Source organism: Tupaia chinensis, unplaced genomic scaffold (assembly GCF_000334495.1).
Source record: "Tupaia chinensis unplaced genomic scaffold, TupChi_1.0 Scaffold000057_1, whole genome shotgun sequence".
Classification (NCBI taxonomy): Eukaryota; Metazoa; Chordata; class Mammalia; order Scandentia; family Tupaiidae; genus Tupaia; species Tupaia belangeri.
Window position 1 is genome coordinate 3,260,876 of NW_006159515.1, and position 26,887 is coordinate 3,287,762.

Sequence of the window (26,887 nt, forward strand, 5' to 3'; positions counted from 1 at the left end):
AGAAAATGCCGTGAGGATGACCAGAGGACATTAACTCTGTCACCACTTAGTTGTGACTGCAGCACTGCTTTTTTGGACTCTGAAAATGAGCACAGAAGGAAGTGAGATAGCTATGTGAGATACCAGTGGCTCTCTCTAAACAGAGAAGCAACGGTAAGGAAAGAGTTTCAGGGCAGATACAGTGGTGCCTTCTGAGAAAAACAAGAATCCATTTCAATGCCTGCTCCTGCTCTGCCTTCATGTACTCCCAAACCTCATGAGCTCAGAGCCTCATTGAACCAAGCTGCTCACCATTTTTGATGGTGCCTCTGCCAGATCTCAGAATTGGAATGTCCCACATACCGAGCAGGGGAAGGCAAGAGCCAGACCTTGGCTAGGTGGCCATGTGCGTTTTGGAAAAACATCCATCTCTTAGAGCCCACGTAACTCCTACAAAACCCGACTCTATTCCACAGCCCAATCAACTCCACTTTCCTCCTCTCTTTCCAACATCCAGACAGCTGTTCTCCACCGTAACACAATCCAAGCTCCATACACTGATGAAGGCTATGAATCCTATTGAATAAAAAGGACTTAAAAAGAAAACATGTCCTTATATACTTTAAAAAGCACATGAAGTGAATTAGTATGATAATAGAGTAAGATGTAGTCTGCAAAAAGCAAGGATTTCCTTTAGGATTTTTATTCTGAGCTCAAGTCTTTTGCTTTCCTTTCTCTGTGTACAGAAATATGGCACATTTTACTCTCCCATGCCAATTTTTAAAATTATAAGGCTTCCCATGTAGGTATTATATATTACAGGGAATCATTATTTATTGAAAAAAATTATTTTCCAGCTATTTACATTTTATAATTTTATGGATGAAAATATGAACAGTTATATCATCAGGAAGCCAGTGAAAAGTCCAGCACAGCTTTCTGTTACTTACCAAAACAATAGATAAAGGAAAAATAACAAGGATGTTCAAGGATTTTTTAAAATGTTTGAACCATTTGATTCAATACCAACAGTAAGTTAACTAAATTTAATCATAATGTAGCCATATTCATATATTTTTAAAATTCCTGTTTAAGGTCAGTCTAAATTTCATATGGCTATGTGATACATACTTTGTCATTTCTGTATACTGAAATGAAATTATATCAATCCTGCATTTCAAATCAACCTTCAATCTACTCATAATTAAGACAAAAGGGTTTTCTGAATGCTCTCCGGATAATTAGATGCTCATGTCAGAGACTGTTTGGTTAGTCAAGAGACATTTAACAGAACTAGCTACAAAAATTGCCTTTTAGCTGTCCTGTGCTATTTCTGGATGGCCGCCAAAAATACTCCAGTCCCTATGTTAACTATGTGTTCCTTGAAGCTTAAAGAATGACAACAACTTTCTTATCTTTCTGTTTTCTGTGCAATAAAAAACAAGAAAGAGATTGTTAGTATAGTAAATGTTGACTTACATCAAAGAAAGTGATTGTAAAAGATGACTTCCTCTCACACTAAAGGAAATACAGAGAAAAGGAGTGTTCAGAATTAAGAGCTTGGTTTTCTCCTAATTATGTAGTAACATGCATGAATGACACACCTCTGTTACTGCAGATTTTGCCATCTGGAGATGTGCATCTTCGCTTGCTTTCCCAGGGGGTGATGTCGCACTGGAATTCGCATTTATCTCCATGCCAACCAGCCTCGCAGTAACAGTTTCCACAGTAACACTTCCCATGGCCTTTACCCAAAATGAATTTTATACAGTGAGGAAAAAAGCAACTTTTAAAAGCAGAATTAACTTTCTACCTTTTTTTTTTTCTTTTGCCTTTTGAAATAATATAGCATCTCTTCATTCCTTGCTTAAAATCATTACACTATATGGTTTTCTCCTAAAATATCATAGCTATGCCAATACTTGAATAATTATATAAGGCAAGTCAAAGTGTCCTTTAGTTTGACCTAGACAGGGAGCTGATTCAAATAAAGGTACTTTTTTAAGAAAAGACATGAAAGATTATGAAAGTCTATCATTTTGTTATCTCAAATACATGCGTCAAACTCAAGTGCATTAAGTATTCTCTTTAAGGGCATTACTTGAATGAGTCATTAAAATATTTCATTTGAAATCAACTATTGAGAAATTAATGGTGCATATTTACTAAGATACACATTATTAATGGCTGAAACATTTTTTAAACCAGAGTAAATATTTCATCTTTCCATTCAACTGTGTCCCACAAGCTGTTGTGTCCTACAATATGGAAAGGAGATTTCCAACTAAGGCCCTATCTAGTACTCATTTATACCAATAAAAACTCCATAGAACTTGGCCTGCACAAATTGTCCTCTTATTTGTCAAAGGGATATGAATGATGGGTATGGGCGGCCATCATTTTGTGTTCAGATGTCACCCTTTCAGCTCATACCACTCTATACGCTGTGATCTGCTCATCTGTATTTCACTCCAAGTCATCTGTAATAAACTGCCACCCCCTTGTTTCCCTCATCCATGCTTAGCAATCCTCGAATATGTCTTTTACCCACAAATTCTCCTCATGTGTATTCTCTTCTTCATGGTTATACCACCAAAGCATGAGTGTATATCCTTGTTCTTCTGTTTTTCACTCCACTCTTTCTGTGTAATAAGTGTTTGTATTTTGGGACCAGCAGATGGCATAAGAGTTATGTTGCTGGATTCCCACATGGCCAGCCACAGTTCAGGTCCCAAACCTGGTGGCAGGTCTCAAATCATGCTGGGCGTGAGTGGATGCATGGCCAAGATTCTAGGAAGAGAATGGAGAAGAAGGGATTGTGGCATGGCCATCTCCCCTGAGGGGTGATTTCCACCTCTCACTAGCTCTGTCTGTTTTTCTCTGTTTTCTCTGGTGAGCACTCGCACCTCTTTTTAAAAAATTTTAAAAAAGAGTTTGTATTTTATCAGACTCTGGCTAAAGTTTCTGCTTTCTATCTCTTCTCCTACATTCATAAACCCAGAGGCCCATGGAAAATGAATTATATAATGCTGTTTCTAAAGTTTATTTTATTTATTTCATCTAGTAGAGAGAAAGATAAAATAGTAGAAAAGCAGACAGGCAGCATCTCAACAGGGTCATGATGCCAAGATTCATACCCAGGCTCCATCAGTTCACCCAATTCATGGGCACATGCACATGCACTGTGCTCAGGGAATTCTCCTAATGTGAACCTAGAAACTTCCTCATGGAGGTCAGCCTCATGGAGCATCATGTTTTACCACTGCACCACCATCTGGCCCCCATATTTTTCATTCTGTTATTAGAATATTTTTATTCTCACACTATGGTATTTCTGGGTAATGCCAAGAGCATTAGTTGTGCTTATGAAAATCAAGCATTAAATATAATAGAACATTTCGATCTTCTATCCTCTTTATGTCTATCAGATGAGACTTCTATCAAGCAGATATACAACTGGGAGAGAGAGATGAGGAGGAAGAATGCTACAATGAGATACAGAGAAAGAAACAGGGACCCAAGAAAACTATGCCAAATTTTCTGTCTAAATGAATTATAATTACCATATCCATAGAAAACTTCTCCTTAATTTAAGAGACCATTTCTAGAACAAATTGTAATTTTTCACACTTTAGCAAATATAAACACTATCAAATTACTTCATCAGCAACAAAAATCTACACATTTCATTTATTAATTAAAATTTCATTTATTAGTTTTAAAACAGCTCTACATAAAAAATAAAAATAAAAAAAAGTAAAAAAGGGAACCAGCAGTTGGCATAATGGCTATGTCGCTGGACTCCCACATAGTCGACCGCGGTTCACGTTCTGGACCCGGTGACTTAAAACTCACACCGGGCATGTGTGCGTACGTGCCCAAGATCCTGAGAAGAGAATGGAGGAGAAGGGATTGTGGCGTGACCATCCCCCCTGGGGGGTGATTTCTTGCTTTCTGTCTTTATGTCTCTCTCTGTCTGTCGAGCGCACGCGCCCTATAGCGAAAATCTCTCCAAAAAAAATAAAATAAAATAAAAATAAAATAAATAAATAAATAAATAACAACTCTACATGTACACACAGCAAAACCACTTTGCAATGCCATATATCAGAAAGTTGAGGACTGTGCTGGAAAAAAGTAATGCTGTATACTAATTACTTTTCATAAGAGTTAGGTTTTTTAAGACTCAATCAACTTCTTAGACTATGAAACATGTTTCCTCTGTAATTTCATACAATTTATATGTACATATATGGTGCCACGTATGTAATGATTATACTCTCAACAGAAGATCATAAATCTACATTCCTTATACTAAGTTTCTTTGTCTATTTATTAAATTCAGCATTGAGTTCAGATTTTAGTAAGACATCATTGAGAGGATATGAGTGAGGAAACAAAAATCAAGTAAACTGCCTGTGCGCAGAGATGGAAAATTAGATAGATATCGATATAGCTCGAATGAAAATACTGTAATGAGACACATCTGGATAACCAAGATCAAATGTAAGCTTTGGGCCAATACATGTTCCTTCCAGACAATAAACATCATTCTCTGTTTGTGTAACTTGACAGAGTAAGAAAATATCTTAGTGTTGCTTCACTGACAGACTACAGAGTTATCTCCTAACAGGTTCATTTCAGGTGAAGGTCACATGGGAACATCTACAGCCCCAGACAATGTCACCTCCACAAAGTGTTACTGGGATGCCGTGATCAGTGACTTTGCACCATGAAATTGCTTAAGCATCAAACAAATGGATGTAACATGAAGAAAGTTGAGAGGTAAACATTTCCTGATATGTTGTATCCAATTAAAGTTTTATATTTACACATGTAAATAGACTTCAATGGTGTACATGAAAACACACTGGCCCCAAAGTATGTTCTCTTCTTCTCTTTAAATCTGTGATGACTGAAAAATGAAACACCAAGAGGACACATATATAATACTTATGAACAGATTCATCTAATTGTTCTAATTTGTTTGTACTGAGTCCCTTAGAATTAACTGAGCAGCATCTAGCTTAAGTCATTAGGTTAGAAAAATAAGTGGATCTGTGTCTGAGTGTGTGTGTGTGTGTGTGTGTATTTTGGTGGGTTGTGGAGACCAGGGGGAAAGGTGTGCTAGTGATACTTTCTTCTTAGAGTCCTCTGGATCCTCTTGGTCCCATTTGACCCTGATCCTTCCAGGGAAATACTCTTCTAAATTACCCTTTCTGCAGTAATGAATGATGTTGAGTTTAATTACAGCACAGATTTTACCTAAACTGAGTTATTCTCACCACTGCCTGTTTCCCCTTTCCAGTGCTCTTTAAGGTTGCACATTGAAGCTCTGGGTAGAGGCTGGCAGGTAGAAAGGCTAAAGAGAAGGAGCATATAGGTGTGAGGAGGGACCCTTCTAGTGGTACTCTAAAGTCCAAGGCACTGATGCAGTTCTGAATGCAAGGGGTCAGGAAAACTCTTTAGCGTCAGACAGACACCAGTCTAAATTCTACTAGAATTGGTGGAATGACCCTGGGTAAGTTACAAAACTCTCCAAGTTCTAATTTTCACATTTGTCTGTGTGGATAAAAAATAATTCTTAACCTAGAGAGATGTTGTAAGTCTGAACCTAATGAATGTCACTCACTGCAGCAAATATGCAAAAATATGGCACCAGCAAATATGCGAGAACTACTACAGCAGACAAATGGAGTGAGTGATGGTGGAGCATAGAAAAAGTCCTAGAAAATATTGTCTAAGTATGTGTGGGGCAGGTAGTGTGGAGACAAACTCTAGGCTAACAATCCTGTTGACTTCCAATGTACCCTGAGGACATTAGATTCTATGAAGGCTTATGGTTTGGAAAGGAAAAAAGAATGAAATTAAAACACAGGTTAAGCAGTCAGATGGTAGCCCAGAGGTAATGTAACTGAATCCACATGGGGAAATCCCTAGGTTCACGCGTGGGACCTCCCTGAGCACACCACACACACACACACACACACACACACACATATGTGTGGCTATAATTTGAGCTTGTCAAAATTGGGAGTGGATCACAGCATAAAAGACTGTCTGCTGTACTCATCTCTCTTTCTCTCTTAAAAGAACTAAATAAATGAACAAACTTTTTTTAAAAAAAGTACAGTAAAGAGACTAGGAGAAAGGGACAGAATGCAGCATTGTGCTAGAACTATGTCAGCCTTATGCAGTGGACCTATTGCCATCTCCCCTGGGAAAATCTGGTTTTGCATTTAAAAAGTATTTGACGACTTGAAATACCTTGGTCTAACTTTCCTTACCTAAAATGTTTTCCAAATAAACATAAGTTGAAATTGAATTAGTGTACTTGGAGCAGGAACTTACATAGAGTTTACAAAAGCACAGTGAAATAGATGAAAACCAGTTAATATACATACCACCACATATTTCTTCTGTTTCATCATCTATGCACTCTCTGTCATCACATTCACAAAATTTACCATAAATGAGTCCATTTCCATCTGAATTATCACACTTACACCTGCCACAATGGCATGTACCTAAGCCATTGAAATAAACAAAAGATTGTTACATGCATATACATTATAATTTAAAAATTTGTACACTGTCTCTTTTACAAGGGTAGATAATTCAAGTACCTTAGCATTCCAATGATGTCTTTCTTGGGGTATGAGGAGGTAAAAAACAAGCTGTTCTTTCTTGAGATTATGACAGCACAGCAATTATATTTTATATCACACAGTATCATGACTGACCTCAAATAGTTTAATAAATGAAAGTTTGACCTTCTCAAGTGCCAGACTACTTTGTGCATGTCCATTCAACCAATGCATGAATGAATATCTCTTATTACACTTGAGTCTGAAATGAGCTAAAGCATAAAATTTTAAGCTCTTATTGTCCTCACCAGTATATATTCAATACTTTGTATAACATGTGAACATACTATGTATATATAATATTTATGAAAATAATTCATTATCAAATGCATAAATGAAAAAGTCATATCCCTCTGATAATTTCACATCCTCAGCATTAACCAATACAGATGTTCTAAAGACGTTGAGGCCAGAGTGGATTTTCTTAGGCATAGGTTGAGGGGATCTAATCAGAATCTCAGGACAGCTTAGAGTGATAAAGGCACTGAAGTCATCTGGTCTACCCAAAACTACACACTTACCTGAGGATTTGATTACTTCCCCCATGAGTAATTTCACTAATAGTAATATTGCACTTAAATAACACTGAGAGGGAAAATGTTACTTAAGACACTTTCTTTTAATACATAGTTTTACATTTTAATTGATCATTGTAGAAATTGACATGTATCAGATGAGGCTTTATCACTCACCAATACCACACCAAACTCTGGAAATCCAGCAGGGGATCAAGTCAGCCATAATTCTCTTCTCAGTGTTGTAGGTGAGTAAAAACCAAGGTGAAAAAATACACAGAGAAGTGCAAAGTGTTGCAGAAGCACATAGCAAAGGGATTTATCTGAGGTCAAGTGGCACAATCCCTGAAGATAGAGCTGAGAACTGAAAGCCAAGTTAGGAAGAAAATAGCTAAGGGAAGAGATATGGAGAAGAGGCTCACTTCAAGAAACAGATGGTAGCAAAGGCATTGTTAGGAAAGAGGAGATGAAAAGGGAAAAAATACCAAACAAGATTGGAATATAAAAAATACCATGAAAAATAATGTAACAAGAAAAGATGCAGTCTATGAATGTGTTATAGGTCACGTTAAAAGTCTTAGACTTTAATCTAGGAATAAAAGAGAAGCCATAGAAGTATTCTCAGCAAGCAAGTCATGTGAGCCGATATGCATTTTTACTTGAGTACTCTGCTGTCCTCAGAGAATGAACTAAAGAGAGACAAAGTGGATATAAGGAAGCAAATTAAGAGTCTGTCCCATTTGTCTGGAGGAAAGAATATAAAGGCTGAACATAAGAGAGCAGCAAGTTTAGAAAGAAGCAAATGCTCCTTTTCAAGAGAAATGGAAGACAGCATTTGGGGACCAACCGTGTGAGGGGCAAAAGACAGGGAGACACCAAAGATGGTATCAACATTTGGCTTGAGCAACTGGATTATTGACAATTCTGCATGTGATGTCCTGGAAAGAGCATGGATTTAGAACTAAAGTGGACTTAGAGTCGAATCCAGGTTTTAATCCTCAATAGTTATGCATTGTTTAAGTCATTACTTTCATCTCCTAGTTCTCATATTCCTTATCTGAAAATACTCTCTAACTCATAGAATAGCTAGGGGAACCAAGTGATAATTAGATCACCCAGGCAACTTCTAAAAAGCACTGCTGTACCTGGTACATAATAAGCTTTCAGAAAGATATGGGTTCTCCTTTTCCCATTAAAATGTTGAGTATACTAATCACAGTTGAAATATTTTTTCCAGACTCCCCTTGTATTTGTGAATCATAACAATGCCCTTGTTTTTATATCTTCTGCAAAATTCCATTACCCAGATTACTTGCAATTTCATACTATCTGGAAGAGCTTTTCTATCAGTTACATATAAATGGTGATTTTGAAGAATTTGAGTTTATTTTTCTACCTTGAGAATTCTTGTGTAAATTTTACTTTTATTAAACTTCATTTTCTTGTGCTTCCCCTGAAAACTATCTTAACTTTTAAAAGTTATTTGAAATCCAATGTTATAATTCACGATATTCCTTCATCTGATCTTTACTCTAATTATCACCCTTATTTCTTATTTTCACATTTATTCATCCTGTTTCTCAGCCATCTACACATCTAGTGAGCAAACTTTCTTGTTACCTATTGTGTTACTGGCAAAGTACTAAGGTGCTATAGGAGATAATAAGATGATTAGAACTAAGTAGATCGTAGATCAAGAAGAAAGACATAGTCAGTTTTATATAGCATTTGCCACAAATCTTTTGCAATGACTTTGTGTAATGTGTTTTCTGATTTTATATGTAATATGCATTGGTTTTAAAACAATATATACTATATATAAAACTGTATATGTAATACATATAGGCTGTATATATTATATATAACCTATATATAATATATAACTCATATATAATATATAAAACCATATATTATATATAACCTATATATATTTATGACCTATAGATTATACATAACATATAGCATATGGTTTCTATATATAATACATACACAGACACATAAAATCAGAAGACACGTGACACAAAGGCATTTGCAACAGATCTGTGGCAGATGCTTGACAGTATTATAGACCTCAGTCTGGTTTTGTGAAGGGAGAAAGGCATAGTGAGGGAGTAAATTCTTCAGCTGGCACCTGATAGATGGACAGAATCCCAACAAGTGGAGGTGAAGATGAGACTTTTGATGCTGAGGACAGAGTCTGAGGTAAAGAACAAGGATAGAGACTTAAAGACACGTGCAAAGTCTGCCTTGAGTTTGGAGTAAAGGGCGGGTTAAGTCAGACAGTAGAGAAATCAAGAATACCTGCTAAGAATTTTAGATTTTTTCTGTTGAAACGTTTCATAGATTGGGAGCAGTGATGAACTTGGTTAGGGGTGTGGATAGAGAAGGATTTTTCCCTAGGAAAGATGGAAAGGAACAGCTCCTGCCCCTGAATTCTACAGTTCCTCACCTACGTCCCCCACAGGCAGGCTCACTCTCATCTCTCATCCACACTCCAAACCACTCCTGGCTGATGTGAAAAGTTTACCACAGCTCAGAGACTTCCTGTCTCACCCATAACGCAGAATTCACAACTGAGCCTCCAAGACATGGCATGTGGGAGCCCAGGAGACAGTGCCAGACTCTTGTGTTCATGATGTGTCATACTGCTTCTCTCTCTGGATTGCCAGTTAACTCTGTCTAGGATTGATCTTTGGCTTTATGCTAGGCTATTTTAGCTGTGATTTTTCATCCTGCCTGATATAGCTGTCTCCGTCTTTGACGACTCACCAAACGTGAATACCAACCTACACGCCTCGGCAATGGCACCAGAGCCTCTCCACACTCTATGCCCCATCTCTCTGGGTCCCCTGCAGAGTCAGCTAGAACCTGATAGTCTCCAGCACTATCTATCTTACCCTTTTCTGCATACATCCTCTTCCATTTCCATTCCAAGCTGCTTCCAGAAAACCATGGTGTGACATGAAAGGGGTGGACTGATAAAGGGAACCCATAGGTTAATGTAATTTGGGAAGAATGGCTTTGAACTAGACTAGAGGAAGTAGGAATTAAGAGAATGATGAGAATGAGATTGTCAAAGTTAACATGAAAGGCCACATTAAGTGAGGACGAAAACATAAAATGTAACAATGAGTATGAATTTACCTTTTGGCCCAGAAATCTCATTTCTGGCAATTTAACCTAAATCTACAATCCTCCCCCAAATATAAAAATATCTATATACCGTATCATTCTGTGCATTATTATTTGCAATTTTAAAATATTGAAAACTTTCTAAATACTTAAGCAGAGGAGACAGACTGAAAAAACTAAATAAATATACATAGAATTCAGTATTGTGCTTTTGGAAAAAAGGAGAACCATTTCTCTGAGCTGATGTAGAATAAATTTCAGGAGATAATATTCAGTGGCAAGGGCTAAGTGAAAAACAGTATAATATCTTCTGTAGATATTATTTAAAATAATAACACATACTTCCATCTATTCATCTTCACAGATAAACACATATAACAGAGTAGAAAGCAAAAGTCAGTTACCTACAAGCTTGAGAGTAAGCAGGGTGGAAGGCTGAGTGAAAAATGTGATGAGTATATTTTTTCCTATAGTTTTGGCTTTTGGAATCATGTTTATGTTCTATGCATTATAAAATATAATTATAGAATAAGAATAGGCAGAATGAAAAGAACATAAACCAAAATCAATCTAAAATGAATAAGCTCAACTGTACAACAAGTACAATACCCACATCAAAAGGGGAGAAAAATAGAAGGAATCCAAATAACTTAGGAACACAGCAGCTGATGAGACCCAGTCGAGGCCGTGATGAAGGTGGAGTGAGGAAGGGGGAGGAGATGAGTTGCAAACAAATCACGATTTTTTTTTTTGGTAGATTTGTCTTATACAGTGGTATGTATAAAGCAATTCTGAAAAGAACTATAGATGTGGTATAGGATTAAGTACACTTAGTTCCCATTATGGAAATAAGACATGCAAATATAGAATAGTGAAAACAAGAAATAACCTTGTAGGAATGAATTAGAATTAAATATATTGGAGTAAATTTATGATTTTTTCAACTTCTTTTTTTTTAAATTTTTTTATTTCATTTCTTTTTATACATTCAATCACATTATTTAGCTTACAAAGTGAATATTTCAACACGTAAATATTTCTCCCTAGTCCAGTTGATAAAACTATAAAATATCTTCAACAGATAATATGAATTCTTTGTCCCATTAATGTTTTTCCTCTCAATTTTTCTTCTAAATGCCCTTCCTCAGACCCTACTCTTTCACACACACTATATCTGGTATTCACATCCATTGTTTGTGTTTAAATTTATGATTTCTAATGTAGGTATAGGGACCAGCAAATGGTGTAATGGTTACATTGCTGGACTCCCACATAGTCAACTGCAGTTTGAGTCCTGGACCCGGCAGCTTGAAACTCATGCCAGGCAGGTGTGCATGCATGCTCAAAATCCTGTGAAGAGAATGTAGGAAAGGGATTGTGGTAGGCATGACCATTTTCACTGGGGTGGGGGGGTGATTTCTCGCTTTCTGTCTCTCTTTCTCTCTGGCAAGTGCATACATCTTGTATCATAAATCTCTCTAAAACTCTAAAAATAAATAACTAAAATAGGTATGTATGTATGTATATATGTATATGCATATGTATGTGTGGGTGTAGCTATGGATATTTACACACACACACACACACACACACACACATACACACAAAAATATTTCAAAAAGTTTGTGGAAAAGAGTTAAAATACAAGGGTATTTTGGTATAAAATATTTTGAAATTTATGCAGTTTTTTTCATGATATTTATATTTCCATGTATTTTCTGAAGACTCTCTCCCTCCCTCTCTCTCTCTCTCTCTCTCTCTAGAGTTAAAGTAAATTAAAATGAAAACAAGGCCTGAAGAATCCCTAAGCAGTCAATGCTAGTCAGGCCTCATAAGTAACCTTAAATTTAATTGATATATAAAATGAGATAATGTTATCTTGAGCTATTTCTTACAAATGCCTATATTAAAGAAGACCTGAATTTAAGTTCAACCAATTGGAAGCAACCTATGAGGTTACAATTACAGAACTAGAGACCTTTCAGCAAGAAAGATCAAATAAGGCAACCTATAACTATAACCTATCAAGGATTTCTTCATTTCTGTGTTCTTCCTATAAAATCCTGTCCCTTATGTTCCCTCAGTGACACTTTCAAACCACTTCTGGTTTTGGGGCTGCTTGGTTCATGATTCATTGATTGTTCAAACTCTCCCCCCATAAAAACAACTGCATTATTCCTCAATATACATTTTGTAACCCATTCAAAGAAAGAGCCGAGACAAGTGCACCCTAGCAGAAAGAAGTATTCCTAGTGCTCAAAATCTTTATTCCAATATCATTCTTTACTAAAAGCAACCAGGGCTCTTAGGAAAAATGGCTGACTCCAAAGCTATGAAAGGGTACCTATCGTACAACCCTGAAGTGTTCACTTAGGCCAAAAATAAAGAATTGAAAAAAAAAATAAAACAAAAACAGCGAAGGCATGTCACAAGGACACACAAGTTAACTTGAAATAATAGGTATTGTGATCTCAGACAGGTAATAAATTATTAAGTAAATGGAATATCAAATAAGTAGTAAATGAGAGAGAGAGCTCTCATTTGTAATAGAACATTGAATGCCAACTAGTAAATATGATGGGAATGTTAGAATTTAGAATTGTCATATTCCTTTTAAATTTGCCAGAGGGCACATGTGCTCACCAGAGAGAGGCTACGAGACACAGAAAGAGAGAGGGAGAAAGCACCCTCTCCCAACAGGGCGAGGTCATACCACCACCCCTTCTTCTCTATCCTATCAGGATTTTGAGCAAACGCACATTTGATGAGTCTTTCAAGCACTGGGGATGTAACTTGAACCATGTGGTTGGCCACGTGGAATTTGGCTCCCTCAGCCACCAAGTCACAGGGTAGACCCAAGAATTGTCACTTTCCAATCATCATTGTCAATACTGGATTGGGTGAGTGTCATCAATGGATAATACATCCAGAGTAGTTTTAAAGAGGAATAAAATATCTGAGTGGTTTTAAAGTGTTTCCCCACAGGTAACTGATTTGTGAAAAGCATAAATCAGTAATGTCTGAGTTGAGGTATCAGAAAACACCTTGACCAAAGGATCAGAGATCACCTGGCCAGTGATAGGAGGTAGATCCTTTGTGCTTCTGGATGAAATATCTTCAGGCACTAAGCTGTCTGTCTAGCATTTCACTGAAGAGTTTATAACACAAACCTCATCATGAGGAAGCACCAGGCAAATCCAAAATGAGCAACAGTTCAAGTCCCAGACCTGGCAGCTTGAAAATCATGCTGGGCACATGTGTGTGCGTTCTCCAAATCCCAGGAGGAGATGGGGGAGAAGGGATTACAACATGGACATGCCCTGGGGGAGAGTGATTTCTCACTTTCCCTCTCACTGTCTCTTTCTGTAGCTCTTTGGCAAGTACAAACACCCTACAGCAAAAACCTTAAGAAAAAAAAAAAAAGAACATTGGGTCAAATGAAAAAACTGAACTGTGGATGGTAGATTACAAAGAAGTATTGTGTCAGTGTTAAAAAAGAATAGAAGTAAAAATATCATACAAATGTGTTTTTTAATCAAATGTGTCATATCATCTATTGAATTAATTCTGTATATGTCCCCTCTTTTAAAATATGTTAATATGATGAATTGTGTGTCTAGATTCCCTAATACTGAAACATCTTTGGATTCTTAGACTAACCCACCTTTGATAACAATGTATTATGTTTTTTTTTAAAATTACTATATTTGATTTGAAAACATAAAATACATAAATCAATCTAAAAACAAAGAATTCAAATCCAAATTAAAATTAAAAGGATTTTGAAAATAATTCACCTTTCAAGATAAAAGAGGATATGCTGGGTGCATGTGTGTGTATGTATGTATTGTATTTCAAGGGATGAGTGTTATAAATGAGAGGTAAACAAATTCTATTACAAAGGAAGAAGACTTACGCTAGAGATAAGTCAGGGGAACATCATGAACATGGACCTGATTGCTAAGACCATTTGCCACAATCTCTGATTGATCTACTCCTATCTCGCTTTGCGTATGCCCCTGCTACCTACTAACAAAAACACCCTGTCTGACCTTAATCTACACTGAGAGCTTTTTTTTTTTTTTTTTTTTTTTTTTTTCTTGCAATCAGACTGTGAACATGCTCCAGCTCTGATTGTAGTAGGTCCCTCCTGGTGATGTGAGCTTCAGCGGGGCAAGTATTCATTCACATAGTCAAATCCTTGCCTTTAGCATTAGTAGACTGACAGTTCACACCTGGGGGTTATATTTGAATCTCCTGGAGAACTTAAAAAAAACACCAAAGCAGGCTACTCCCCAATGTAATGGAAAAAGACCCTCTGGTATAGGATCTAAACACTGATTTTTTTTTTAACATTTTGCCAGAGGATATGTGAGCTTGCCAGAGAGAGAAAGAGAGAGAGAGAGAGAGAGAGAATATGAGAAAGCACCCCCAGGGGGAATGGCTTATTTGTGGTAGAACATTGAGTGCCAACTCATAAATATGATGGGGATGTTAGATTTTGGAATTGTCATTTTCCTTTATAATTTGCCAGAGGGCACATGTACTTATGAGAGAAAGACACAAAGACACAGAGACAAGGGGTAGGGAGATAAAGCATCCACCAATAGGTATGACCATACCACAAACCCTTCTCTTTCATCCTCCTTTCAGGATTTGGGGCATCCATACACACACCCACCAGGAATGTTTTCTGGCCACTGGGTCTAGGACTGGAGCAGCACAGTTGACCATGTGGGATTAGCTGCCTGAACCACCATGGCCCTGGCTGGCCCAAACACAGGTATTTTATTACTTTCTCCTAGAGTCTCAGGTTCAATCAAGGGTGAGAAAACCTCACTTGGAAGCTCCACATGTCACACTGTAGAAGAGTTTTTAATTATCCTAACATTGGCTAAAAGCTATTGAAACTAAACTGTTGTTTTACATATTTTGCTAATTGATTTAAGCAGTTTCTCTATAATTTTCTAAGAAATTTAAAAATAACTTCTAAGAAATATAAAAGTAGCTTGTTCAAACAAAAATCTTGCTGTCGATATTTCCTCCCATGTGTTTCATGCCAGCCCATCTAAAAGGTCCATCAAATTAGAAAGTTGGTTCTACCTGCTGCTATAGCATAAATCCAAAGGACCCCTGATCTGTAATAGAAAATAATTAAGTCAGCTTATATGAATATCCCCTTTAAAAGATGTAATCCAGCATTCAAAATCATGGTTGACAATTTACATAAAATGTTGTTTCGAATGAAATCCTGTTTGAGAAGACACAAGAACAGCTGGAGAGAATCAAACTGCCAGTCTCAGCAAGAGAACTTTTTTTCTATTGCATTATCTGAATTTCACTTCAAAAAACTACACTCAAAATCAGTCTCACTCCAAAGTTTGACATTTCTCCACGCCTCCACATTTCCATTAAAAAAGAAAACTCCATTATTTGACTTAAGAATCTTCATAGGGCATAATGCTTACCTGCATTAGAGCAGATGACATCTTGAGAATTCTTGCACATTTGGTTGCTTTTTTTCCTAGTCAGGTCACAGCTAGTGGGGTACTGGCATGCGCTTCCAGACCATCCTTCGTCACATTTGCACTTGCCACAGTCACACTTCCCATGGCCTGAGGATTTAACAGCATCCAGTGAGAGTCAGATTGTTTCCCCAAGGAAACCACTGTTGTGGTTTAGGTATGCTGGTTTAGGACTCAGCTATCCTAACTTCATACCCATGCAGAACACAGTGGTTGAAGGCTAATATACAATGTAACAGAGCATGAATATTTTATTTCAATAATCAGCTTTGGTAAATAACTATAAAAGCATTAGTTTAGAGAGATGCTAGGATAATATTCCAGAATTCTAGTAATAACCCACATTGTCAGAAAATTCAGCACTATAAACAAAGATTTCCACCTCTCATTTCAGCATTCAAGCAATCAAGTCTAGGACTCAACGTGCTCAGCCATGTGGGACTCCAGTGCCTTAACCACCATGTCACCTGCTAGTCCTCCCTATTTTATTTCTTAATGAAGAAATTTGGCTCAAGAACCAAATGGATAAGAGCAATATTTATTTATTTCCACAGAAATTCCTCAATTTTTAATGTTCTCAAACACCATTTTGTTTTTAGGCAATGCTGTTTTTACTGTTATAACCATTAACTTTATTAATTCCTGATTTATGAAGCCTCTCGATATTTTAACTGACTACACATTAGTCAGACTTAACTGTAAAGCATGTACAATCCTTGGCCCTTGTCCTCAAAGAACATACTAGCTTCAAAGTCAGGCTTTTATATGAGAAGTTGGCGTGATTTTCAGCCAGAAGCATTAAGTTGAATGATATAGTCTATGACTTACAGAATTAAGAAGGGGGACTTTCTGAATTTACTTGACATTTAATTGGACCTTCACATTTGAACAGTATCTGAATTGTGTAGGTAGCATATTCTTAGATTACTGAAGTTACACTATTATGCTATGTCTTGGTGCCTGAACGTCATAGACCACATGGGATGGAATCCTTGATCTGGGCTAACAGTCACTGGCATGGTGGTCAAAATCCACAGGATGAGGTCCAGACGGTAAGTCAGAATGGATGGCTCAAAGGCTGCCCATCTGGGCATGTTCAGCTGAGCTTAAATCTGTGACCATAAAATTCCTCTTCATGTGGGCAAGTTCATGTAAATATTTCTATTTCTCTTGTATTTGTCAAATTAATTATTCTATTTTACAAACAAAACCTTGAACCACTCTAATTGAAATTCGTTTTAGTCCATGCACATTTTAATCCATCAAACTGATGGCATCATTCTGCATTCCTGTCTGCCCCACACCACATTGTCAATCTCATCTGATTTGGTATCATTTGCAAGCATAAGCAATCTCTCCTGTCAACCATCCAGTCTATTTATAAAAATATTAAGGCAAATTCTTTATTTTTAATGTTGTCCTTCTTTATTACTGCATCCAGCGCTACTACTATTGATACCAAGCCTTATATATACATCTTTATATTTCTTTTTTAAATTTTTGTATTATTATTCTAATTGATTTTATACATTCAATCATTATATATCACTACAGTTTGTCCAGATACTGGAGATAGTGTGGGAAGCCAAATTCTTGAAGTATTTGATCCTCTTTTGGTAAATTAAGCATCTTGGAAACTATATTGACTCCTTAATGTTAGTATATTGGTTTGAACTACAGGAAGTCTTCAGTTTTGTAACTTGATTATTAGCTATTCCTTATGGTTCATCCCCCCAAAATGATGAGACATCTTGGCCCAAACCTAAGGTATACCCAGCATAGAAGGGTAGCAGTTAGTGGCTCAAAGATTACAGATTTTTAAAGACAGAAAGATAGGCACCCACAATAAGTTATTCACACTGTAATACACCCTAGTTTCAGCCAGTCCTGGTCACAGATGTGTACTCACCCAGAGTTCTCAGGTAGGTACTGGGATGTGAATCTGCCACCTTCCCCATGTTGGTCTGGTAGCGTTACCTCTGAAATATATAACTTCCCTTCCCCCTTTTCTCTCCCTTTTTTTCATTCTCCTTTTATATTTGTAGTGATACCTCATCATGGGTTCAATTTGCATTTCTCTAATGACTAATGATATTGAATATATCTCAACAGGCAATCCATCTCTCTTTTGGTGCTCCTTTTTGCATTTTTTTCTTAGTGTTGAAATTTGCATCGTTTTTATATCTTGGATAGAAGTCCATTGCCACAAATGTGATTTACAAATATTCCCTCCCACCATGTGGCTTGTCTTTCATGTTTTTTTAACAGCATCTCCAGCAAAAGGTTCTAATTTTAATTTATCACTTTTTCCTTTAACAATTCTTCTTTTACCTCTATCTGAACACTCTACTTAATTCCAGATTTATTCTTTTGCCGCACCACATAGTCTTTAATACTACAGTTTAAAGAAAGTATGAAAACCAAGTATTGTAAGAACTCTTTGTTCTTTTAAAAAATTATTCTGGCAATTGTAGTTCCTTTGATTTTTTTATGTAAATTTTAGAATCAACACATTACTATCTTTAAAAAAACTTGCAGAGGTTTTGATAAGAACTGTACTGGATTTTTAGATAAAATTAAAGGTAACTGCCATTTCAACAATATTTAGCCTATAAATATGGTAAAAAATGTGTTGGTGAATTGTTTAATGTTGTACCAATCCTGCATTTTGAGATATACTTCAACTATTAAGTGTTAATTTTTTATATATGTATATAAATAGGAAGGGACTTCATAAAGATCACGGGAAATCTAAATTAAAGTAGGATTTTATATTGGTGAAAGAAATTCCAAAAATAGACTAATAAGACTACATCAAGCTAAAAACCATCTGCATAACAAAAGTAACAACTAGGGTGAGGAGACAAACTTCAAAATGATAGAATATATTTGTAAATTATGCCTCAGATAATAGACTGATAACCATAATATACAGGGAACTCAAGCAGCATACCCTCATGCCCTCCCCCTAAAATAATCATTCATATGATCAAAAGATGGGTGGTGACCGGTAGATGGTATAATGATTATGTCACTGGACTCCCATGTAGTCAACTGCAATCCATTGAGTCTTGGACCTGGTGAAATAAAACTCACACCAAGCACATATATGTGTGTACCCAAGATGGAGGAGAATGGATTGTGGCATGGCCATCCCCTCGTGGGAGCGCTGATTTCATGCTTTCTCTCTGTCTGTCTCTGTCTCTCTGGCAAGTGCACATGCTCTATAATAAAAATCAATCTTGGAAAAGAAAAAAAAAAAGATGGGACAATGAGCTGAACAGACTTGTCTCCAAAGAAGACAAATAAATAAACAAAAAGCATATGAAAAAATTCTCAACATCTCTTATCATAAGGGAAATGCAAATCAAAACTACAGTGAGATACCATTGTAACCATAGTCAGGATGGCTAAGATGAAAAAAAATAATAATAATGACAAGTATGGTGAGGCTGTGGTAAAGTGTCCCTCCTACACTGTTGGTGTTTTCAATAGAAAAAACACATCATGACTTTTCTGACAACCTAATGTATAGTGATTAACTGTAAATAAAATATTAAATTAAAAAACAGAAAATCATGCATACTTTTTCATACTATGCATTTCCTTTTTAAAGAATTATTTACTTTTATTATTATTGTTGTTGTTTTTAACTCACCAGAGAGAGACAAAGAGGAAAAGTAAGAAAGCAAGTTGCCATGTCCAGAATATGAATGATGGTCAGCCAAGTGGAAGTCCAGCACCTGAAGCACCGTGTCACCTGCTGTCCCTGCATTTCCTTTTCTTAAGCTGTTTTTTTCTTTTTATTTTAGTTGCCAGAAACACGTACACTTTTCAAAGAAAGTCTGAGAGACAGAGAGGGAAAGTGAGAGGGAAAATACATCTCCTCCATTTCTTTATCCCATCATGATTTAGGATATGCACATTCAAACTCCTAGACTATTTTCTCAAGTTGCTGGCCTGGGATTCCAACCATGGTCAGCCATGTGGGATTAGTCTACCTTAACTACTAGTCTACAAGACCAGTGCCACAGTATGCATTTTCCATGAACATGGTGAATACTCCTTTTATATTTGTCTGCTAACATTTTGTAGATCTTTGTGTCTATGTTCATAAGTCATATTGGTGTATCGTTTTGTTTGTTATAATGTCTTCTTTAAATTTTAGTATAAGGAAAATATTGGCCTAATGAAATTATTTTGGATATGATCTCCAATCTTCTGTGTTTTGGAAAAAGTTGTAGAGACGCGGCATTATATCATTCTTAAACATTTGGTAGAACTTTGCAGGTGAGATATCTGAGCCTAGAACATTTTATAAATGTTCAACTATTACTTAATTTCTTTAATCAATAATCTACTATTCAGGTTATATATTTCTTTTTTATTGTATTTGCTAGCTTATGTCTTTAATGGAATTGGTCCATTTTATCCAAGTTGGTTCATTTATCAGAATAGAGTTTTTCATAATATAAGGTTATTTACTTTTAATGTTCATATTGCTGGTTGTTATGCATGTTATTTCATTCTTTTGTTGATCATTTTTGTCTTCTCTGTATTTTTCTTGATTAATTTGGTTACAGATTAATCAATTTTATTGACATTTTCAAAGAGGCAGCTTTTGGTGTATTTTCTTCATTGCTTTCTTTTCAATTTCATAAACTTCTCTCCTAACTTTCATTATTTAATTCCCTCTCTCTACTTTGGATTCAGTCTTTTTTCTAATTTGTAGGGTTGAAGTGTAAATAAATTTGAAACTTTTCTTCTGTTCCAATATAACATTTAATGTTGTAAAATTTTTCTATTGTTATAGGTGCACTCCATAAATTTTTAAGTCATTTTTATTTAGTTAAAAAGATTTTTACTATCCCTTGGTATTTCCTCTGACTTAAGGGTTATACAGAAGCAAGTTATTTAAAATCCAAATATTGTCAGATAGGTTTCTGCAAATGATTTTTAGTTTAATTCTATTGGGTTCTATTATTATGGTTTCTCTCTTGAATTTCTGAAAGCTTACATTTTGTTACTTAGAACATGACCTATCTGTTTAACTTGCCTTGTACACTTTAAGAGAATATAAATTCTCTTATAGTGAGACTGTCCTACAAATGTCAATTAAGTCTGGTTGGTAATGGTTTTGTTAGGATTTTCTACATTCTCATTAATTTCCTATCTACTTGTTCTGTCAATTACTGACAAAGAAGTGTTGAAGCCTCCAAACTATTGGATTTTTCTCCTTTCAGTTCTGTCTTTTATATCTATATCTGTATCTATATATATAGTAAAGTGCTATGTTAAGTGTATACACAATTAAGATTGTTTAGGTCACTACATATTTATCACTTTTTAATTGTGTAATGTCCATCTTAATCCTTGATATTTTTTTCTTTTCTTTTTTTTTTTTTTTTGTCCAGGAGTCTATGTCTAATACCAGCATAGTTTGGGATAATCTAACTTTCATTTGTCTAGTGTTATTTTTCAAGATTGTTTATTTCCTCCATGAATACAAGAGGGAGAGACAGAGAGATCCCCAAGAGGGTCTTTGTATTCTAACCCACCTCCAACTTCATCCAATCCAGACGATTAGTATGGGCAAGGGCATGGTGTGCTTATTTTGGCAATGTCACCAGATGAGGAGACACCATTATTTAGAATAATATTTTGAATCAGTATGACAGGTGCGCAGAAATGCTATGAATCAATGGGTCACCAGGAAAGGGCCCTGTCCCCTGTCCCATCCCAGGAGAGGTAAAGACTGAGAGAGACAGGGTGGTTGGTACCTGGAGGAAATTTGCAAATTTAATCTATACCAGCTTGGAACACTTTAAACAGATTAGAAATGGCCATTGACACTACAAGGATCTAACATGGGCCACCAAGTGCCCTATGGACCCAGCATACCACAGGAGGATAATATATTCTTATGAGAGAAAAGTCACTATCCAGAGAGAACACAAGGTTAGAACAAGTAGATGGACTCACAATTACTACCCACCACTGACCGAATAGAAAACAGATTGTTCTAATAGGACTCGGCAACTAGAAAAGCTAGGAATGAGCAGCAACCTATGCTATGGAGGCAGGCTTGGTTAAGTCCTGGAAGCTGAAATTTATTCATTCCCGAGGACCTTGTGTCTCCATTGTCCTTATCATTTCAACTCTGGGGAAAACTCCAGACTGCCTGAGGATACTCGATGGGATTACCTAATATTTCTATAGGTGTCACGGGAGTTATTATGGGTTGAATATATTGAAGTCCTAATCTTCAGTACTTCAGCTGGAGAAATAATTTGGAAATAAGGTTGCTGCAGATATAATTGGTTAAAATAAGTTCATACTGGAGTGCAGTGAGCCCTTAATCTAATATAACTTGTATCCTTATAAAAAGGAGAAATCTGGACACACAGGCATCAGGGAGAAGACCACATGTAATGAAGGCCAATCTTATAGGAAGAAATGCCAAAGTTAGAAGACCATCAGAAGCTCCAGAGACAGACACAGATCAGAAACTCTGTGATGACCCTCAGAAAGAACCAACTCTGCTGACATCTTGATCTCAGACTTCTTGTCTCAAGATCTTTAAAATCCATCCAGATTGCACACTTGGTCAAAGATACCCTAGCTAACTAATCTGGGAGTTCAAGGTAAAGTTTAAATGAGTTATGTGGGAGCGCTGATTTCATGCTTTCTCTCTGTCTGTCTCTGTCTCTCTGGCAAGTGCACATGCTCTATAATAAAAATCAATCTTGGAAAAGAAAAAAAAAAAGATGGGACAATGAGCTGAACAGACTTGTCTCCAAAGAAGACAAATAAATAAACAAAAAGCATATGAAAAAATTCTCAACATCTCTTATCATAAGGGAAATGCAAATCAAAACTACAGTGAGATACCATTGTAACCATAGTCAGGATGGCTAAGATGAAAAAAAATAATAATAATGACAAGTATGGTGAGGCTGTGGTAAAGTGTCCCTCCTACACTGTTGGTGTTTTCAATAGAAAAAACACATCATGACTTTTCTGACAACCTAATGTATAGTGATTAACTGTAAATAAAATATTAAATTAAAAAACAGAAAATCATGCATACTTTTTCATACTATGCATTTCCTTTTTAAAGAATTATTTACTTTTATTATTATTGTTGTTGTTTTTAACTCACCAGAGAGAGACAAAGAGGAAAAGTAAGAAAGCAAGTTGCCATGTCCAGAATATGAATGATGGTCAGCCAAGTGGAAGTCCAGCACCTGAAGCACCGTGTCACCTGCTGTCCCTGCATTTCCTTTTCTTAAGCTGTTTTTTTCTTTTTATTTTAGTTGCCAGAAACACGTACACTTTTCAAAGAAAGTCTGAGAGACAGAGAGGGAAAGTGAGAGGGAAAATACATCTCCTCCATTTCTTTATCCCATCATGATTTAGGATATGCACATTCAAACTCCTAGACTATTTTCTCAAGTTGCTGGCCTGGGATTCCAACCATGGTCAGCCATGTGGGATTAGTCTACCTTAACTACTAGTCTACAAGACCAGTGCCACAGTATGCATTTTCCATGAACATGGTGAATACTCCTTTTATATTTGTCTGCTAACATTTTGTAGATCTTTGTGTCTATGTTCATAAGTCATATTGGTGTATCGTTTTGTTTGTTATAATGTCTTCTTTAAATTTTAGTATAAGGAAAATATTGGCCTAATGAAATTATTTTGGATATGATCTCCAATCTTCTGTGTTTTGGAAAAAGTTGTAGAGACGCGGCATTATATCATTCTTAAACATTTGGTAGAACTTTGCAGGTGAGATATCTGAGCCTAGAACATTTTATAAATGTTCAACTATTACTTAATTTCTTTAATCAATAATCTACTATTCAGGTTATATATTTCTTTTTTATTGTATTTGCTAGCTTATGTCTTTAATGGAATTGGTCCATTTTATCCAAGTTGGTTCATTTATCAGAATAGAGTTTTTCATAATATAAGGTTATTTACTTTTAATGTTCATATTGCTGGTTGTTATGCATGTTATTTCATTCTTTTGTTGATCATTTTTGTCTTCTCTGTATTTTTCTTGATTAATTTGGTTACAGATTAATCAATTTTATTGACATTTTCAAAGAGGCAGCTTTTGGTGTATTTTCTTCATTGCTTTCTTTTCAATTTCATAAACTTCTCTCCTAACTTTCATTATTTAATTCCCTCTCTCTACTTTGGATTCAGTCTTTTTTCTAATTTGTAGGGTTGAAGTGTAAATAAATTTGAAACTTTTCTTCTGTTCCAATATAACATTTAATGTTGTAAAATTTTTCTATTGTTATAGGTGCACTCCATAAATTTTTAAGTCATTTTTATTTAGTTAAAAAGATTTTTACTATCCCTTGGTATTTCCTCTGACTTAAGGGTTATACAGAAGCAAGTTATTTAAAATCCAAATATTGTCAGATAGGTTTCTGCAAATGATTTTTAGTTTAATTCTATTGGGTTCTATTATTATGGTTTCTCTCTTGAATTTCTGAAAGCTTACATTTTGTTACTTAGAACATGACCTATCTGTTTAACTTGCCTTGTACACTTTAAGAGAATATAAATTCTCTTATAGTGAGACTGTCCTACAAATGTCAATTAAGTCTGGTTGGTAATGGTTTTGTTAGGATTTTCTACATTCTCATTAATTTCCTATCTACTTGTTCTGTCAATTACTGACAAAGAAGTGTTGAAGCCTCCAAACTATTGGATTTTTCTCCTTTCAGTTCTGTCTTTTATATCTATATCTGTATCTATATATATAGTAAAGTGCTATGTTAAGTGTATACACAATTAAGATTGTTTAGGTCACTACATATTTATCACTTTTTAATTGTGTAATGTCCATCTTAATCCTTGATATTTTTTTCTTTTCTTTTTTTTTTTTTTTTGTCCAGGAGTCTATGTCTAATACCAGCATAGTTTGGGATAATCTAACTTTCATTTGTCTAGTGTTATTTTTCAAGATTGTTTATTTCCTCCATGAATACAAGAGGGAGAGACAGAGAGATCCCCAAGAGGGTCTTTGTATTCTAACCCACCTCCAACTTCATCCAATCCAGACGATTAGTATGGGCAAGGGCATGGTGTGCTTATTTTGGCAATGTCACCAGATGAGGAGACACCATTATTTAGAATAATATTTTGAATCAGTATGACAGGTGCGCAGAAATGCTATGAATCAATGGGTCACCAGGAAAGGGCCCTGTCCCCTGTCCCATCCCAGGAGAGGTAAAGACTGAGAGAGACAGGGTGGTTGGTACCTGGAGGAAATTTGCAAATTTAATCTATACCAGCTTGGAACACTTTAAACAGATTAGAAATGGCCATTGACACTACAAGGATCTAACATGGGCCACCAAGTGCCCTATGGACCCAGCATACCACAGGAGGATAATATATTCTTATGAGAGAAAAGTCACTATCCAGAGAGAACACAAGGTTAGAACAAGTAGATGGACTCACAATTACTACCCACCACTGACCGAATAGAAAACAGATTGTTCTAATAGGACTCGGCAACTAGAAAAGCTAGGAATGAGCAGCAACCTATGCTATGGAGGCAGGCTTGGTTAAGTCCTGGAAGCTGAAATTTATTCATTCCCGAGGACCTTGTGTCTCCATTGTCCTTATCATTTCAACTCTGGGGAAAACTCCAGACTGCCTGAGGATACTCGATGGGATTACCTAATATTTCTATAGGTGTCACGGGAGTTATTATGGGTTGAATATATTGAAGTCCTAATCTTCAGTACTTCAGCTGGAGAAATAATTTGGAAATAAGGTTGCTGCAGATATAATTGGTTAAAATAAGTTCATACTGGAGTGCAGTGAGCCCTTAATCTAATATAACTTGTATCCTTATAAAAAGGAGAAATCTGGACACACAGGCATCAGGGAGAAGACCACATGTAATGAAGGCCAATCTTATAGGAAGAAATGCCAAAGTTAGAAGACCATCAGAAGCTCCAGAGACAGACACAGATCAGAAACTCTGTGATGACCCTCAGAAAGAACCAACTCTGCTGACATCTTGATCTCAGACTTCTTGTCTCAAGATCTTTAAAATCCATCCAGATTGCACACTTGGTCAAAGATACCCTAGCTAACTAATCTGGGAGTTCAAGGTAAAGTTTAAATGAGTTATCAGAAAATGGAGGAATCATATTGTTTGCAATTCTGACTATGGTTTTGGAAACCCACATAGGTGTATTCAACAATTCAACTTATATGCTTAAGACATGACTGCAGAAACTATGGCTGAAATTTACCTGCATCTTGGGGAAAATGGTACAATCTGAATGGTGTATCTTATTTACCCAAGGCCATCCTGGATACTTCATTGGAAGGCAAAAGCCTCTGAACAAAAGTATATATTTTCTTTGTTAAGGGATTCTAAAGTCTATAGGGAAAAAAAAAATAACAAAATTCCCTATGTAATGAAACACACTGGTTAGCTGATCTCTAATAAGTTAGTCAAATCTCTCTTTATGGTTTATCTCTTTATCTTTTTAATTATTCCACTTATGACTCCTCCTTTCCCCAAACCTTGTTTTCTAGAAAATGAGACTGATCACTTCCTTTGTCTGGAAATAGTGGCAATCTTTCTTATTAACTCCTTTGCACTACATTACAGTGGGTTGTGAAGGTTTTCCCATGCAACATTTATGGATTATGCCTAAGACGTAGAACTTTTATAGGCAGAGAGAATGCTTTATGATGCCCTTAAATAAAGCTGTTCCACGGCTAAATAGAAGATTATTTATAATCACATTATGGCCTACAAATATCAATTCTTCAGATTATCATTTTTATCTCACCCAACTAAAAGCAAGTATACAGCAATAATTTACTTTTGCTTTCCTTTTCACTTAGTTCAAAAATTAACAAACATTTATATTTTGAGTTAACGTTATTGCAAATCCTCTAATTACAATGTCTTTTCTATTAGTTCTAACTCCCTAGGGTACCTCTGTTGTAAGCTGTTACAAAGTGGGTAGCGATGAAAAGTTATTGACAGTTAGATTGAATTAACTTAAAAATAAAATAAAATCATTTTTTGAAAGGC

At 35.9% G+C, this 26,887-nt stretch overlaps 1 protein-coding gene across 1 annotated transcript in view; it reads right to left on the bottom strand.

Moving 5' to 3' along the window:
- ITGBL1 (integrin subunit beta like 1) overlaps positions 1–26,887 on the bottom strand; it is a 250,438-nt gene that overhangs the window by 122,268 nt on the left and 101,283 nt on the right. The window contains exons 3-5 of the mRNA XM_006141514.2: positions 15,742–15,888; positions 6,384–6,506; positions 1,584–1,724 (exon numbers count right to left, since the gene is read on the bottom strand). Coding sequence (XP_006141576.1) covers positions 1,584–1,724; positions 6,384–6,506; positions 15,742–15,888 — 411 coding nt within the window. The remainder of the gene's footprint in view (positions 1–1,583; positions 1,725–6,383; positions 6,507–15,741; positions 15,889–26,887) is intronic.